We start from the raw sequence: 17,322 nt of genomic DNA, 5'->3' as shown, positions 1-17,322 counted from the left end.
ATTATACTTCTTTCTGGGGGCAAAGTGGGTTTCTCTCCTGAATAGCTGAGAAGGGGACATTGTCTAGGGCAGGGCTTGAGCTATATGGGCCTCTTTTGGTATACATGTGGCTCGGAAATAAAACTGAAAAAATTTTAACGAGAATTATGCAGATAATGGAGATTTCATGGTTCTTGAATAATTTTTAAATTGTGGCTCGTCCATATCAAAAGTTTGCCGACCTTGGGTCTAGGGGAAGGTTTCTGGTTTCAAGCAGCACTTTCAAAGAGGAATGGGTTGCCACTCTGAAGATGGTCAAGCAACTTTCTAATCGTTTGCTCAGTTCATCCTTGAGTCTGTTCATTTTATCTCAGCTCCGGTTCCGGGTCAGCATTCAGAATTATCTCCAGGCACAGTGCTGTGTCGAGTCTGGCTTCTTCCAGGCCAGTTCTCACTGGGTCCTTTGTTCAGAAGCCCCTGTCCTGACACGGCAGACTTGGAAGGACATGCAAGCCTGGATGCCACTGTTTCATCCAACCTCGTTGAAATGCCTGGTTTCTTCAGTCCAAGGAGGGCTTTGGCTTCCAGTCTTTTGCAAGTTCCCCAGGTGCGGCAGCCCTCGACCCGAAATAGTACCTTGGTGCTTCTCTCACCTGCAGAAGGATCACCTCGCCGGGCGCCCTCCTCCCTGCGCCAGGAGGGAAAACCTTAATTAGCATAGGTTGAGGTGACGTGCACGCCGCACGCCGCCAGCACGTGCGCCCACGCTACTCCGCGGTGGGAGCGCGTACACCACCTGCAGGCCAGTGGCGACTCTAGGAGGGCCTACGCCCCGCCCCACGCCCACGATGGAGGCCAATGGCATCACCAGAGAGGCCTCCTGACCCACCGAACTTTCCGCTGCCAACCAATGGCGCTGAAATATCACCCATTCAACTTTTCCGCCCAACTACTCCCCTTCGCCGACGTTGCAGGCCAATAACGTTACTAGGAGACACCTGCTCTTTCCCCTCCCGCCCACCTTACCGCGATTCTTTCAGCCAATGGTGGCGCGAGGCGGGGCTCCAAAGGGCCGTGCCGCACCACAGGCTGCGGGCCAATGGCGCCCCGAGGCATAGTCTGCCACGCCCACACACTTCGCGGCCCGCTAATGGCGCCTCGACCTCGCCCACCACACCAGCAGCCAATAGTGCCCCAGGGCGTCTTCCGACGCAACCCCGCCCCTTAGGCCAATGGAGCCACGAGGCTTCTCCCAGCCCCGCCCAGAACACTACCAGCCAATGGCGCCCCGGATCGTCTCTAGCGTCACCGCCCTCTCTCGCTAATAGTGGGCGAAGCGTTTCCCGGCCCCGCCCCTGCCGGTCCGCCCCGCGGTCCCGCTTCGTGCAGCTGCCCTTCCGCGCGTGCGCGCCCCGCGATCCGAGTGGCAACCGGTGATTGGCGGTGCTGGTGCAGCCAATCAGTTGTGGGCACCTCACGCTCCGGCTGCAGAAGAGGAAGTGCGGCCGCGGGGGGCGTAGCAGCGTTAGCTGGCAGCGCGTCGGAAGCCGGGCAGCCGTCGCCATGCAGCCCCGGAACGCGCGCCTTCTCCTCCTGCTCCTGTCGTTGGCGCAGCTGCTGGCCGTGGCGTGCGCGCATGAGCCAAGCGCAGGTGAGGACAACTGTGGGCGGGGCGCGCAGGTGGGCCCGCAGGTGAGCGGCTTCCAGACGGGCTGCCTCCCCTGGTCGTGGAGTGCGCGTGGACAGGCCGGGGCTGCGACCTGCCCAGTGGACGCGAGCCGGAGAGGACCTGGGTTAAACGTCGACGGAGGCACTGCTGAAAGCCCACGAGGTGGCCTTCCTGGCGCCCCTCGCCACGCTACCGTTTCGTCCCCTCGTCCGCTGTGTTCAGCAAACAGGCTGATTAACTGGCCTGCAGGCCGCCAGCCTAGATGTGTGCCCCAAGGGAGACATGCACTGGGGAAACACCTGTCCGGCGGTGTTACCCACAGCAGTTTCAGGACCGGGCACACCTGACCACTTAGGGCGTTTCCATGCCGGTCCCTCAGGGACCGGGCTACGTTTCAAGTGACTGGCAGAATAAGAAAAGTAAGTAGTTGAGACCCATTGGGGTGGGGTCCCCTTGAGAACACAAATCTCACTTGTGTGAGTTTGGGTCCCGTCAACTGGCGCTCCCCACCCGAAAGTGTCTGCTGCGCCTGTATCAGAAGTGATTGGCTTTTATGTGCTCTTTACTGACCCCAAACCGACCTTGTTGCAGCAGCCTTCTCGGGACAGAGCCGTTCTGCCCTTGTAGGTTTCATCGGCAGCAAGTCTTTGTGGGAGCAGAGACCCTCATCTTTCACCCGTGGCGGTTTGGACCTGCTGACCTGGTTGGGGGTTAGCAGCCACCTTGTCCCCACTCTCTAGGAGCTCACTGACATAATAAAGGCACCATACACACTATCCAGAGTCTGCGCCAACTCTGCCACCTTAAATAGTTAGATTGCAGAGGCCCCTGCTTTCTATTCAGGCTACATCCCTGCTTTAGGGGTTCCTGAAAGGCCTGAGGACGGGGAGACCTACAAACCAGGATACAGTCCCTGCTGTGGGGCACTCACAGGGGTACCCTCGGGAGTGCAACTGCTGGGCCACTCCCATCTCCCCACCTCAGAACAGGAGATCAACAAAACCAGGACCCTTTGGAGGTTTCTCACACTGCCCCACCCCAACACACACCTGATGTCCTAAGTGTTCCCTTGTTTGTTAGGTTCTCACAGCACAGCCCTGTCTGGGCCTCTCAGCAGAACTCAAGCTAGATTGAGTTAGATGCTGGTAGCCCCATTCCCACCTTTTCTCAGCACCTCCACCACCTTGAAAGGAGGCCACAGGCCCTCACCTCGTCCTCAGCCCTGTTGAGGGAAGCAGTGTTGATTCCTCTCCTGGGAGCACTCCAGACATAGTAACCCTTGACCCCCCCCCCCCCCCCCAAGGCCATGTGCCCAGCTCGGGCGGGGTGTTGGGACTGTGGCCAGGTAGGTGCCAAATAAGAGCTGCCGTGTGCCCTGTTTGGGAAAGTCCAGCCAGGCCTTAGTGCTGGCTCTCAGCGGGCCCATCCTGGGGGAAGCTTTGATTGGTGTGTCTGGCCCTGCAGACCCTAATTCTGAGTGGAAAGCCTCCCACCTGGAGGTGGTGATGGGGACTGCAGAAAAGAAATGGGGTGCACCTGGAGCATGTCAAACCACAGGCTCAGAGCTGGCCTTTGGATCCCTCCTCTAGCTTCCAAAGTCGTACTGAGTTGCTTTGTCTGGGAGTCTGGGCCCCTCGGGGTCTTCCTTGACCCAGGGAAGCCCTGCAGTTCAAATGCTGAGCCAGGTGTGAGGCAGTAGGCTTGGCTGGTCCTGGGGGAGGGAAGCCCGTCAAGAGCAGGGGCTGGTTTCACCCTCGCTGCTCCTGGAGAGTGTGGCGCTGGGCCCCCAGAGCTGTGGGGGCAGCTCTTGCTGACTTACCTCTGGCATCTCCACTCAGATTCTTTCAGCCTAGATGAAGACGATGCTGTCGAGGACGAGGACACAGAGGATGAGGAGGACGAGGAGGACACCTTGGAGGTGAAGGAGGAAAATGGGGTTGTGGTCCTGAATGACGCCAACTTCGACACCTTCGTGGCAGAAAAGGACACGGTGCTGCTGGAGTTCTACGCACCCTGGTGAGGGCATACGCACAGTGAGCCAGGGTCCTTAGCCCCAGGCACTAGAGTCCACTGCCTGTCCTGAGCACCATTGTGCTGCCCTCTTGGCGAGGCTGTCCTGTGCCTGTGTCCCCAGGCCCACAGCTCGGTGGTGACAGCTGGGTGGAGCAGCCACGATGGGGCACCACAGGTCCCCTGCATGCTCCTACCTCCTGCTGTGACAGGGCAGCATGGTGACCGAGCCACACCCCTCTTGTGAGGTGGGCTCAACAGCTGCAACGACACCCTCCCACCCCCCAGCATGTTGTCCAGACATCTCTCCCTTGATGCTGGGTGAGTGGGTCTTGAGGTTCGTGGTGCTGTAACCATCTAGACCAGGACCTTTCTGCTGGTCGTTTCTGTTACCCAGTATGTTCCACGTTAGAACCTTCCAAAGAGCCTGCCCCATCTGTGACCACCAGGCGCATTACATGCCAATGTGGGGTGCCCTGGAGGGAAGCTCCCTGTGCATCAGGAGAAGGAGGGAAAGGGACAGGATCCAGTGCTTAGTCTTGACCACAGAGGCTCCAGAAGTGTCCCAGGACTCAGGGAGAGAAACTGGATGTGACACTCAGGACTCTGGAAGTCTGTGCTGCAGCAGGCTGATCCAAGGTGGCTTCTGCCCTTCTGGCACGGGCACAGCCTGGAGCCCCTGTTCCTGTGAGCACTGTTAGGTCGTGACCTGCCTTTCCTCCCTGACCTGACAGGTGTGGACACTGCAAGCAGTTCGCTCCAGAATATGAAAAAATTGCCGAGACACTAAAGGGTGATGATCCCCCTGTCCCCGTGGCCAAGATTGATGCCACTGCCGCGTCCACGCTGGCCAGCAGATTTGACGTGAGTGGCTACCCCACCATCAAGATTCTCAAGAAGGGGCAGGCTGTTGACTACGAAGGCTCCAGGACTCAGGAAGGTGAGCCACACGGGAAAGGTGACAGGTATAACCGAGCCCACCAGGCTCTCCAGGGGCAGGGTGCAAGTCCTAGGCTCAAGTCTGCCTTACAGCCTTGAGGCCGAACCTATCTCAGGGAAACCTGTTCCTGTTTGTAAGCCTTTCAGCTGCTTGGGTGAGACCCACCCACCAGTGCTGAAATGGGCTTTTCTCAAAGGCGGCACCTAGACCTGTGCCTGAGCAGACAGCTGGGTGACAGTGACCAGGCCAAGTGGGCATGGTCTCCACCGAGATTAGAAGCAATGATGCCAGAGAAGCGTCTCTGGGCTTGGGGGGCTCGAGACCTCAGCTCCACCCAGGTGGAAGAGCCTTTCTGCTTGAGATGTGCGCAAACGTGATGGGGGTCAGCTGGAGGGCCTTCCTGGGGCCGGCCAGCCTTGTTCCCAGCATGCCTCAGTATGTGATCTCACTGGTCCGTTTCTCCCAGAAATCGTTGCCAAGGTTAGAGAGGTCGCCCAGCCCACCTGGACGCCCCCACCCGAGGCCACGTTGGTCCTGACATCCGAGAACTTCGACACAGTTGTGGGCGAGGCCGACATCATGCTGGTGGAGTTCTATGCCCCATGGTAAGGGGGCAGGGGACCCACTGTGGACTTCTGGACCTGGGCTCTGAGCCCCAGCCCACCTCATTACAGGAAACTCCTACAAGCCCCGTGTGCTTGCTCTGCCTGCAGGCTGCCCTGATGGCAGGGAGGGTCCCCTTGAGGCGGAAGCGCAGTTTCTCTTCTGCTCGAATGTCTCAGTTGGGCCAGGAGCACCCTGATTCTGACTGTGGAGGTCCTTCCCAAAATGAGTTCATGGACCCATCCCACCTGGTTCTCACCCATGCCCTCTGTGTGGGCTGCTCGAGGCCCGTCCTGTCCCCCATTAAAGCCCCCCTCCTGGGACATGTGGCCAGCAGGACTGAACTGCAGCTCTTGGGGTGCTGTGGGTGGGGTGTATGACCTCCCCACATCCCCAGCAGGCACACAGACCAGCTCACTCCCACAGGTGTGGGCACTGCAAGAAACTCGCCCCAGAATACGAGAAGGCAGCCAAGGAGCTCAGCCGCCGTTCGCCCCCAATCCTCTTGGCCAAAGTCGATGCCACTGCAGAGACGGACCTGGCTCAGAGATTCTCCGTCTCCGGCTACCCCACCCTAAAGATCTTCCGCCGTGGGAAGCCCTTCGACTACAATGGCCCTCGGGAGAAATATGGTAAGGGCTATTGGTGACTGGCAGGTGTGGTCCATGTAGTAGAAGGTGGATAGTGGCCACGCAGGTGTGGGGTGTCAGGATAGATAGTGGGGTACACAGCAGGCGTGGGTCTCAGGATGGATAGTGGGCTACACACGGAGGTGTGGGTCTCAGGGTGGATAGGGGGTACACACGGCAGGCATGGGTCTCGGGATGCATAGTGGGGTACACGTGGCAGGTGTGGGCCAGATGGTGGATGTAGCAGACGGGCCACAGGGTGGAGAGTGGAGTGGCCATGGCAGATGTGGACAGACGGTGGCCCTTGGCATGCCAGCCCCTGCTCACCCTCAGTGCCTCTCACCCAGGCATCGTGGACTACATGGTGGAGCAGGCTGGGCCTCCATCCAAGGCAGTTACGGGGCTTAAGCAGGTGCAGGAGTTCCTGAAGGATGGGGATGACGTCATCCTCATAGGGGTCTTCCAGGATGAGAGTGACCCTGCCTACCAGCAGTACCAGGAAGCAGGTGAGTGGGGTGAGGGGCAGGGGGAGCCTGGGGCTGGTGCTTGGCCATTGTGTTAAGATGGGGCACTGCCAGCTGTGTGGAGGGAAGGGTGGACAGGATAATCTCTTCACTGACCCTTCAGTCCAAGAGCTCCGATGGGGAGAGGCCCACATTTGGGACCCTGGGGTGGGTGCTGTGCTCAGCCCTCATTGCCTTCTGAGAGTACCAGAAGTGTACAATTAGGAGACCTGGCCACAGAGCCAGCCTGGCATGAAGTGGGGGTACATTTGTATGGCCCACCCTGTCCAGTCAGCCAGCCCCAATTCTGGGGCATTCTCAGACCACAAGGTCTCCTGGGGGTGGGGACAAGTCTGTGTTCTGTGGACTTCAGAGGTCGTGCTTCACAGCCACCAGTGAGCCTGTCACGCTCGATGGCCTGACAGCCAGAGTGGGGCCAGCCTGAGGATGCTCCAGTCTCTTTCATCTGTCCTCCTTCAGCCAACAGCCTGCGTGAAGACTACCGCTTCCACCACACATTCAGCTCCGAGGTGGCCAGATTCCTGCAAGCCAGCCTGGGCACGCTGCTGGTGATGCAGCCTGAGAAGTTCCAGTCCCGCTTTGAGCCCAAGAGCTACAGGATGGTTGTGAAGGTCAGTCAGGTGGGTGGGCAGGGATCCAGGGCCTGCCACGGCCCCTCCCCAGTCCCCCACCCCCCTCGCCCCCGTACACGGGGCCCCACTCTGCTCCCCTCCCCACACAAACACACACCTTCTGCTGGCTGGGCCTAATTCCTAGTCCCTCTGGGTGACCTGGGGCCCATGACAGAAGCACCACGTGCTGGACCTAAAGACTGCCGTCCATTATGTCCCAGCCCTGGTGCGGGAGGTCCAGATAGGACACTAGCTCTGGGGCCTGTCCTGTCAGAAGCCAGAAAGTCCTGGCATCTCCCCGTGTGCTCAGTGGGTGCCCAGCTGAGTACCTGCGGACTGAATGCCCCGCCAGGTGTGCTTGACAGGCAGCCCTGTTTCCCTGGGGACATCCCTCATGGCCGCTCTTATTGACCAGGGCTCCACGGAAGCCTCGGCCATCAGGGACCATGTGGTGCAGCACGCCCTGCCACTCGTTGGCCACCGCAAGGCAGCCACGGAGGCCAAACGCTATACCCGGCGGCCCCTGGTGGTGGTCTACCTCAGTGTGGACTTCAGCTTCGACTACAGGGCTGGTGAGCGGGGACCCAGGGCATGGGATGGGCCCTGCCAGGGGACTGAGCAGCGGATGCTCAGAAGCGCCATGTCCCCCCAGCCACACAGTTCTGGCGAAGCAAAGTCCTGGAGGTGGCCAAGGACTTCCCCGAGTACACGTTTGCCCTCGCCGATGAGGAGGACTATGCCGCGGAGGTGAAGGACCTGGGGCTGGGCGAGAGCGGGGAGGACATCAACGCGGCTGTGCTAGACGAGGGCGGGCGCAGGTTTGCCATGGAGCCCACCGAGTTCGACGCTGATGCCCTGCGCGAGTTTGTGATGGACTTCAAGGAGGGTGAGACGTGGGCTGGGCGCCCATTCTCTCCAGGGCCCTCCCTGCCTGCAGCCTGTGCAAGCAAGCACCCAGCTTGGCTCCCCCAGCTCGCCCCACAGGCAGCACGGCCTGTGGCTCTTGTCCACACTCACTTGGCCTGAGCTCAGTCCAGGGCAGCCCCCTTTTCTCTTCCTGGTCCCTTCCCGGTCACAGGAGTGGAGGGTGTGTGTCTTGGAAACTTGGGAGCTGGTGAAAACTAACAAGGTGGGAAACTGGCCCCTCAACCTGGGGCAGGTGGCTGTTGACCCTTTCTCAGATCTTATCACTGCATGGGGCCTCACCTCCTGCTCTCCAGTGCAGGGTTGCCGCAATCCCTCAGATCCCTGGTGGCCAGGACCCGCCTGTGCCCTTGCTCCCTGCGGCACTGACCTCTCCCCGCCTTGCTCTCCTGCCAGGAAAACTGAAGCCGGTCATCAAGTCCCAGCCCGTGCCCAGGAACAACAAGGGGCCGGTGAAGGTGGTGGTGGGCAGGACATTCGAGGACGTCGTGCTGGACCCCCGCAATGACGTGCTCATTGAGTTCTACGCCCCGTGGTGTGGGCACTGCAAGCAGCTGGAGCCCGTGTACACCGCGCTGGGCAAGAAGTACCGTGGCCACAAGGGACTGGTCATCGCCAAGATGGACGCCACAGCCAACGAGGCCACCAGTGACCGCTACAAGGTGGACGGCTTCCCCACCATCTACTTTGCTCCCAGTGGGGACAAGCAGAACCCCATCAGGTTCGAGGGTGCCAACAGGGACCTGGAGCACCTGAGCAAGTTCATCGAGGAGCACCGTGCATGGCCAGGCAGGGCCAAGGAGGAGCTCTGAGCCAAGGCCGGCCACTCGGCAGGACGCACAGACACTGCCTGCGCAGCCACTCGGGGCTTGTTTTGAGACGTCCACCTCATGCCCAGAAGACACTGACTAGATGTGAATGGATAGGCAGTTGAGGCAAGATTTTTATGGAGGATGGATCTATTTTTATCATTGTTTGGGGGTTGACCTTTTCCTTTTTTTAACCTTCCACTTTCTTCAGCGTATCCTCAAAGCAGATAAGATGAATCTTGTGTGTGTGAATGGTTGTTTTTTTATTTAAAATTTCAAAAACCGAGTCTTTGCCAAATCATGTTGACTTTGACTTTTTGTTTTATCGCCGTCTGATGAGACGGGACTGTGTGTATATATTTCTTGTAGGAGGACATGTAACTGTGTGTATTTCTCGTATGAGGACACGTGACAGTGTGTTTCCCCATCTGATGAGACATGATTGACCGTGTGTATATATTTCTTGTAGGAGGACACGTGACTGTTTCCCCGTCTGATGAGACATGACTGACCACGTGTATTTCTCATGAGGACACGTGATGGTTAGTCTGCTTCCCCATCTGATGAGACATGACTGTATTTCTCATGAGGACACGTGACGACGGTTAGTGTGTGTGCCCATCGTAGGAGACATGACTGACTGTGAGTGTGTGTGTTTCTTGTATGAGGACACGTGACTGTGTTTCCGTCTGAGGAGACACGACTGACCATGTGTGTGTTTTCTGAGGAGCCGTGGCTTGGTGTTTGCCCGTCTGTAGAGGCGTGACTGCGTGGGAGTGTTTCCCCCGCCCTCCCTGGCAGCCCAGAACCTCATGGGTGAGGGAGCAGTGGTGCTGGACACAGGAAAGGCAGCGAGCTGCTGAACTACACAAAATCACGGGCCCTTCTGTGGTCAAAGCTGTTGTGTACCAGGGTACGTGGGCTTAGCTGGCGGTGGTTCCCATTGACCAAAAGTAACTCATCACACCTGAAATCCTGGGGGTGGGAATTTCATCTCTGGCCTCCAGTGCATGTTTTGGGGTGTTTGCTTATAGTTGTGCAGTAATGGGCTGCTCGGGGGCAGACACTCAGAACTAGATTCATCAGGGTGGGCCCCTGTCACCACTCTCCCTACCCCCTCCTCATTGGATAGGAATACAGGTTTGGGACCTCAGTTCTTCTTGGCTTGTGGCCACATCATTCCACTGTGCCTCCATCCTCTTCCTTGTCTAAGACCCCACTCAGCTTACAGAGGGACCCACACGACTGCACTCTGACCTTGTGAAGTGACAACATCTTTAAAGACCCCATTTCCAAAGCATAGGTCAGGGGCTGTGGTTTTAAGTAGCGTGACCTGACTGTACGCTACTACAGTGGCAAGGGCAGCAGCTGGCTGTTTGCCAGGTTATCCTGTGGGTCCCCAAGGCATGGGTGCCCTTGTGCCCCTTAGGAGTCACTGCCTGCAGTGCAGGCCTGGTGGAGACAGAGTCTGCATTGGGGGCCATGCCCCCTCGGGAGCCCCTGTTGGGCAGGCAGGGGACGATGGTGCCCTGGCCCTCGGTGATGGGGACTCAGTGGGCTTTAGAGTCTGAGGTGAGACCCAGGTGTCAGAATTCTGAAATGAGGCAGCTTTTGTTCCTTTCTCAGGCACTCTGGTGGCAGAGTGGGTTCTGAGTTAGGTTTGCTCATCAGAAGGTTCAAATCCACCAGCGACTCCATGGGGGAAAAATGAGGCTTTGTGCTTCACGTCCTGGAATGTCCAGGCTCAACATGAGCTTGCACAGGGCTGGACAGTGTGGATTTAGCTCGCTCCTTTGATGGGGAGCCCTCCCAGGATAACCCCCAGGGCTGGCAGCAGGCTGGTCTTCAGTGAGGATGCTGTTGCCCCTTCAGCTGTAATCACATCCATGAACATAGCATCCCATGCCAAGTTGGCCCCTGGTGGCACCCTAGAGACTCCCCATGGGTCTGTTGGGGTCACCAGTTGCAGGGGTTGTTGTGTGTGTCTCTCCAAAGTCTAGAACACCTCAGTTTCCCCCAGACACTTGCTCACTGCACAGGCAGGCAGACAGCCGTGTGCTGTGGAGGTGCCCCTTGCCCCGAGTCTGAGAAAATTCAGTTGTCACCATCTACTCGAGTGCTCTGCTGCTAACCACAAAGTGGGATGTTCAAATCCACCACAGTATCTCGGAGGAAAGGCCTGGCTACCAGCTTTTGAAAACCCTATGGCACTGTTTCCTATATTCTCTGGCAATCCGGGTATTTTTCCCCCAAATGTGCGTATTCATCTCCGTCTATACTGCTGCTTGTAGCTCAGCAGTGATCCAGGTTAGGATCCACCCAACACTGACAAGGCCTTTTAATAGGTTGATTCTCAAATGGGATTGCATCCACAGCCTTATTCTGAGGGGACAAAGCTCACTCTGTGATATCCCGCAAGCTTCAGTCCATCTTGCCCTTCTGGTCATTGACTAAGGGTGCCAGGCCCACCCTTGGATGAGCAGAGGGTCGGTGCCGGTAAGAGTCCTCCCTGGGCTGAGCACAACTCCACCAAAAACTTCCTGTGCAAGAGTGGTGAGTCAGGTGTCAACTAGATGTGGGACAGGGATGGGCAGGGTGCCCTAGCCTCCTGCTGCCCAGCCTCCCCACCCCACCCCCAACTTCCCCCACCACAGGCTGGTTCTGCTCACTGTACAGAATAAAGGCACACGGTCCTCCACTCGCCAACATTTCCTCGTAGACTACTCTTGAATGCTCACACACTCACGCAAGCCCCTGGGCAGCCTTTCAGTGAGGCTGGGCCAGGGCTTGGAAACGGATCTTTCTCTATTCTTCTGGCTCAGGGCTTGGCTCAGCTGGTGTGGCAATCTGAGGGAACCTGCCCGCCCACCCGCCACCAGAGCAGGCCACTGGGGCAGGAGTCAGTAAGTGGAGAGAGTCCCTCAGGTCAGAGGTTAAAAATGCAGAATCTTCCTGGACCTGCAGTTGAGCTGAAGTGTGAAGGGGTGGGGTGTGGGCCGGCGATAGAGGGTGTTGGAGAGCACCCTGTTGGTCCTCCCAGGCAGTTTTGCACGTGGGGCTATGGCTCTACTGGGGGCGGTTCTGACTTTAAAATACCAAAATTGTTTCTGTGACATCTTCCATTGTTAAACGTCGGATCTATTCAAATTCTTCTTACACTGGGCCAAAGACAAGCCATCGGAGGGCTGATGCAGTTAGAAACTTCTGGCATACATCATACTCGTTTTCTTCCTGACCCAGAGGCCCCTGACTTGGGGTGATGGTGGAGGGGGTCTTAGGGAACGCAGGGCAGGCAGCAGTGTTTGGAAGTGGGGCTGAGGTCTGAGTGGACTGGGTCTCCGTTCTCCCAGTTTGTCTTCTCACAGTACTGGGAGGCTTGGGCCAGGGCCTTGCCCGTTGATGCCCCTCTGTGGGCCTTCCCACTAGTATAGAGAAGTGGCCCCAGTCCACAGCTGCTACAGATGCACCTGCCCACTCACCAAGTGGTACGCCCCCACCCTGCCCGGTGTATGGCTCTTCTATTTATAAGATCCCATGAAAACGAGACTAGAATGAGGAGACCCAGCTGACATCCAAAGGAAAACTCGGTTTCCACATGGGGTCATATTCACAGACACAGCGGGGAAGACCGGGTCATGTCTTCCTGGGGACACAACTCACAACAGAAGTCCATGCCAGGCCACCTGGGCAGGGTGTGCCGTGTCCTGGTCCAGTGGAACTGTGCACATCAACTCCCCTTTTGAGTCTCTGACTTTTGAGATGCCCATCCTGCAAAGGCCTTTAGGGGTCACCTCAGACTTAGGTCATACAGGTGGTCACTGGTCACCTGGACTCACTGGGTCAGGAAGTAGTATAGTGTCATGGGACCCCTGGACCCAGCTCACCCCTTCTTTTTCTGAGCGGCCCCATGGGAGGGGCCCACGGGCCCAGAACTACCCAGAGCCATCCAAGTACCCCTATATCACAGCACTGGGGGGCCAGACTGTCCCCAGCAGAGCTCAAGACCCCAGGGTTCCTGGCCTGCTTCCCTGCCACCTGCCCAGGTGCCCTCCCTGAGACTGCTCCTGTGGCCGCCTCAGTCTCCTCCCTGTGGCGTGGTCTCCACTCAGGCTCCTCCCCACACTCTGCTTTGCAACCTGTGGGCTCCTCCCCTGGTGTGGCCTTCTCCCCCTGGTGGGGCCTCCTCCCCCTGGTGGGGCCTCCTTCCCATGGCCGCCGCACTATGCTTATGACCAGACTTCCATCTCTCTCTGTCCCTTCCTGCTACCCTGAAGCAGGCCTTTCATTTAAGTATACTTTCCACATTAGAACTGCAGAGCTTGCCAGCCCTTGGAAAAGTTTCTAGAACCTTCCTCAGTGAAGGAGATGGTTCCTGAGCTCATGGAACCCAGCTCACCTGGCTGGCACCTGCCATGAAATGAACATGCATAAGGCACTGTTGTCATGGAACACATGAAGCTCCTCGTTGCCTTCAGCCACCAAGCTCTGCTTTCCCAGAGAGGCCCCTGGGAGCGTGGCCCACAGGGGCTTCTGTACAAGGGAAGAACAGCATGAGAGGACCAGGACTGGGGAGGGCCCTGAGAGAGGGAAGCCCAGGCAGAATGAAGACGGGATCAGACAAGGCACTGGTGAAGCTCCCTCCTTGGGCAGCATGGTCTCTTGCTTGGGATGTGAGGGAGGGGGTAAGATCCTCTACTGGCTGGGTGGGCTGGGTGGGTGCTGAAGTGGTCCAGAGGTGGCCCCTGAGAGCTGAGGGGAACCCACATCCTCCAGTGCTGTCCAGAGAACCTGGCACCACCCAGAAGTCCAGATCTGGCCAGGGAGGGGGAGCCAGTGGCTGGGATGGCTGCTCTCCCTTCACAGTTCAGGGCAGAGGGGCCCTGGAGAGAGGGTGGTGAGGTGAGTGCTGAGGCAGATGTGCTTGGGCTGCCAATCTGGTGCCCAGGGGGTGGGGCATCCCCCCCCTCCGTCTGGTCATCCAGGCCCCTCTGGAAGAGGTTGGCACTCACTGCCTTGGTGTGGCTTTCCCCAAGTGCCCCCCAGTCGGGGCAGGCCTGCCACCAGGGTCCTGGGTCCTGGTTCTACCATCACGCAGGAGGGTCCTGGCTTCATGCACTTAGCAAGCTGCCCACTACTCACCCACAATCATGGGGTGCTTACTGCATGCTGGTTCCCCGAGGGGTCTGCCATCTCTCTTCAGGCCCCTTTCACTACCCAGGCCACTGCAGTCCGACCCTCTGCGGTGGGCTTAGCGGGTCAGGCAGGGCCTCGCTATCACCTTCCCAGTTGAAACACCAAATCAAACAGAAGAGGGACAAGAGACCAGTGTCCGGCAATCAGACACGCACAGCTGCCTCACTTAGACCCCCCAGTTTGTCTTTGGCTCTGGAGCATTGAGACACCTGGGTGGAGATGGAGGGGCCCTGAGAGGCAAGGGGTGGCATGGGGGTGCTGCACCCAGGCTAGGATAATGTGCATGGAGGGAGCCTTCCAGCACAAGGGTGATTCCCAGAGTAAGGGCTCCCTGGGAGTCCCTGGGGGACAGTTGACTGGTGAGGGGAGACTCTCATGGTAGTGGGCTCTCAGGATGGGGCTCTGGGGGTGGGTGACTTCCATGGTCCCAGGACCATATAGAGGAGGCCAAGGAGACAGACAGCCACATACCTCAACAAGCAGCCTGTTGTTGCTGCCAGACGGGGGCGCCGAAGGGACAGTGGAGACCAGGCTAGACCACAACGCAGAGAACAGATGCTTCCTATTTGCATGTCGCTCTCCCAAGATGCCCTGCATCACACACAGACTGCACACGGAGCAGGGTTTTTTCCTTGGGCAGTACCTTTACCCTCCCCAGTAACTGGTTGTGGGACACAAAGAACACGTGTAGTATCATATGGTGTGAATGAGTTCATGAACTGGGCTGGGAATTACTTCTTGTAAGTGTAAAATAAAACGTAGTTTGGGCTTTAAATAACTGTCATCACACATATGCCCTTGGCTGGTCCGAAGGTAGTGAGATCTCACAACGATTGCTTACAGTCAATTACTGGTCGACCTATTTGTCTACCCCCCCTCACTGCTGCACTTGACTAGTCTTTTGCAAGGCTGGAAATCGGTTCTTTATTTTTCATTGAAGTAAGTTTAAGGGTTGGTTGGGAGGAGGGGTGGTGGTGGATTACAAGGATCTACATTCATTTATAAGGTAGTTATGAGTTGGAATTGGCCAGAGGGCAGTGTTCGTGTGAAAAACCAAGTTGGTTGGTTTTTCTAAATTTTACTTATTCAGAATGCACACAGCAAAACATATAACAATAAAAACATATCACAATCTAGTAATTATAATAATAAAAAACTGCGTTGAAGTCTTTTTAAAACTACAATTGATGTATGTATATGTATGGATTATGATGAGTTGTATGAGCCCCTAATAAAATGTAAAAAACAAAACAAAAAACCAAGTAGTTTAAAAGATCTGCCTTGAACATAATGCTCCTTTACAAACTAGTGGGATCAAGTTCACAACTGGAATGAGAGAAAGTGGTATATGTCTGCTGTATGTCTCGGCACATATATTCTCAACAACCAAATTAATATAATTTAAGGGACTCCCTCAAATATACGAATTCAGCCAAGGCTACATGTAATTTTCAGTGACATTAATTACATTCTCGTCCTTTTCTGAATTGTCCCTCCCCTATTAACATGAAACCACCGGCTCCTGAGGTTCCAATAGAATCCTCTCCGTTGTAGTGGTCGATTAGACTTTTGCTACGGGTTCCGCCAAAACCATGCAGAGTTTTAAGATTTCTCAGAATACTTTTAGTTACTGATACAAAGAATGTCTCGGGGCAATAATTTCAGGGGTTCGTCCAGCCCCCTTGAGGTCAGAAAGTCCATGAGAACTGGAAAATATTCTGCATCCCACACTACCACCCTTTTGAGCAGAACTTTTCTAAGGAATTTCCGATCCACATGCTCAGTAATGGTAGTCGGGCACCACCTCAAGATTGCTCCCACGGCAAAGGAGGCATTTGTCCCTCTTCCGTTGCTGTTCCTGGTGAGTGGAGACGCTTGGCTGTGCCTTGGCAGGCTCCATTGCGAGCCTTTAAGGACCCCAGGCACACGTGACTGGTCCTAGTCACTGGACCCCGGCTCCCGCACCACGACGCTAGCCTCCGAAGCACGGTGGACGGATGGCGCAGTTAGGGAGGGCTGGGCAGGGCCCGCCATTGCCTCTCGCCGTCAAACGCCTAACCAAAATGGGAACAAAAGACCGGTCAAGTGAAGCAGTGGAGGTGGAGAAGGAACAAAGGAACCTGTAACTGGCTGTGATCATTAGCTGTGATCATTAGTTGTGACCTCACTGCACTCGGACCAGCCGTATGCCCCTCTGCCCAGCCACCTATATGAGGTGCCAGTCTGACGACATTGTACACTGAGGGTGCGCAGGGACGCCGGTGGGGACACGTGCACACGGCTCTGCCCCGCCTATGGCCGCCCTACGACACACGCCAGCACCACCCAGGGACCCGCTGAGGACCTGGGTGACTCCAGGTCCCCGGGCCGCGATCGCGGCCGCCCGCCCAAGGCATTATGGGAGCTGCGGCTGCACCTGCGCGCGCCCCGCCCCTCGGAGGCCACCCTTCCGGGACCCCCTGCTCAGAGCCTATCCGCTCCGACCCTGGGAGCAGCGCCTCCACCCAGGTCAGGTGCGCCGGTCCCCAAGGGAGAGACGCGGGACCCTGAAGAGGGCGACCCAAGATCTGGAGCGGGGACCCTGGTGGCAGGATACGGAAGCTTGAGTTCTGCTGGAGACCCCCAAGCCGCACTCGGACCCCTTGCACTCTGACACTCTACCCACCCTGGACAACGAGAAGCCCAAAGCTGACCCCGAACATCTTCACAACTACACTCCGAACATTGACACTAAGCACCTCCGCCGAGGTGGCACCTGGTTATTGCGCCCCAAGACCCCGCCCCCCGATGCCACTCCATCCCTAAACTTCCGCACTAGAACACCCCTAATATGCACCCCAAGGGCATGCACCCCGGCATCTCAGCACCCCGATGCCATTACCCGCACCCCAGCACTACTGTACCCTGACATCTCTGGTCCTGGTACCCCATCCGCGCCCCGACACTGTACTCCGCGGACCCTTCGTTCCCCACATCGCCCCACATTTGGACACCTCCACACCTGTATATCTCATCGCTACCACTCGTACTTCCACCGCTGCTTACCAATACTTTGCACCCCGACATCCCGCCAGGCGGCCGCGATTCCCTGAGCCCCTCCCTGAACTCAGACTGCGATCCGCGGCGGGGCAGTGGGTCCTGGACCCCAGGCACAGGTAAACCCTGCAGGGTGCCCTCCCCGCTCCAGCCCAGCCGTCGGTCAGCTCTGAACTGTGTTTCAGATGGCTATTGATCACATTCTCATGGGATCTTTAAATCAGTGCACGTGAATTTTCTTCTTTCTTTTTCTTTGTTCCCCCTTAAATTCAACCTCACATCAAACTTTCAGCCATTGCACATTCCTGGTGGCCAGGTGCTGGCAGTTGCAGAAGCGGAGTCTCTCCCTGCCGCCCAGCTCCGTGTGCAGGGGGTCTCGGAGAACAAACCTCCGC

At 57.2% G+C, this 17,322-nt stretch overlaps 1 protein-coding gene across 2 annotated transcripts; it reads left to right on the top strand.

Annotated features, from left to right (window-relative positions):
- The first annotated feature begins 1,454 nt into the window (after positions 1-1,454).
- Positions 1,455-8,999, top strand: PDIA4 (protein disulfide isomerase family A member 4). Of its 2 annotated transcripts, none has more exons than XM_075558775.1 (10): positions 1,455-1,630; positions 3,487-3,664; positions 4,393-4,598; positions 5,065-5,203; positions 5,628-5,833; positions 6,178-6,336; positions 6,814-6,965; positions 7,381-7,537; positions 7,618-7,851; positions 8,286-8,999. In XM_075558775.1, the coding sequence occupies exons 1-10, from the start codon at positions 1,543-1,545 to the stop codon at positions 8,699-8,701; spliced, it is 1,935 nt and encodes a 644-aa protein (XP_075414890.1). In that variant the 5' UTR covers positions 1,455-1,542; the 3' UTR covers positions 8,702-8,999. The 2 variants fall into 2 exon arrangements, with proteins under 2 accessions (XP_075414890.1, XP_075414889.1); XM_075558774.1 differs by having other exon boundaries at positions 6,814-6,974.
- Positions 9,000-17,322: the final 8,323 nt, after the last annotated feature.

The sequence above is a fragment of the Tenrec ecaudatus genome, chromosome 9 (genome assembly GCF_050624435.1).
Source record: "Tenrec ecaudatus isolate mTenEca1 chromosome 9, mTenEca1.hap1, whole genome shotgun sequence".
Taxonomy (NCBI): domain Eukaryota; kingdom Metazoa; phylum Chordata; class Mammalia; order Afrosoricida; family Tenrecidae; genus Tenrec; species Tenrec ecaudatus.
This window is presented reverse-complemented; position numbering and strand designations above follow the sequence as displayed.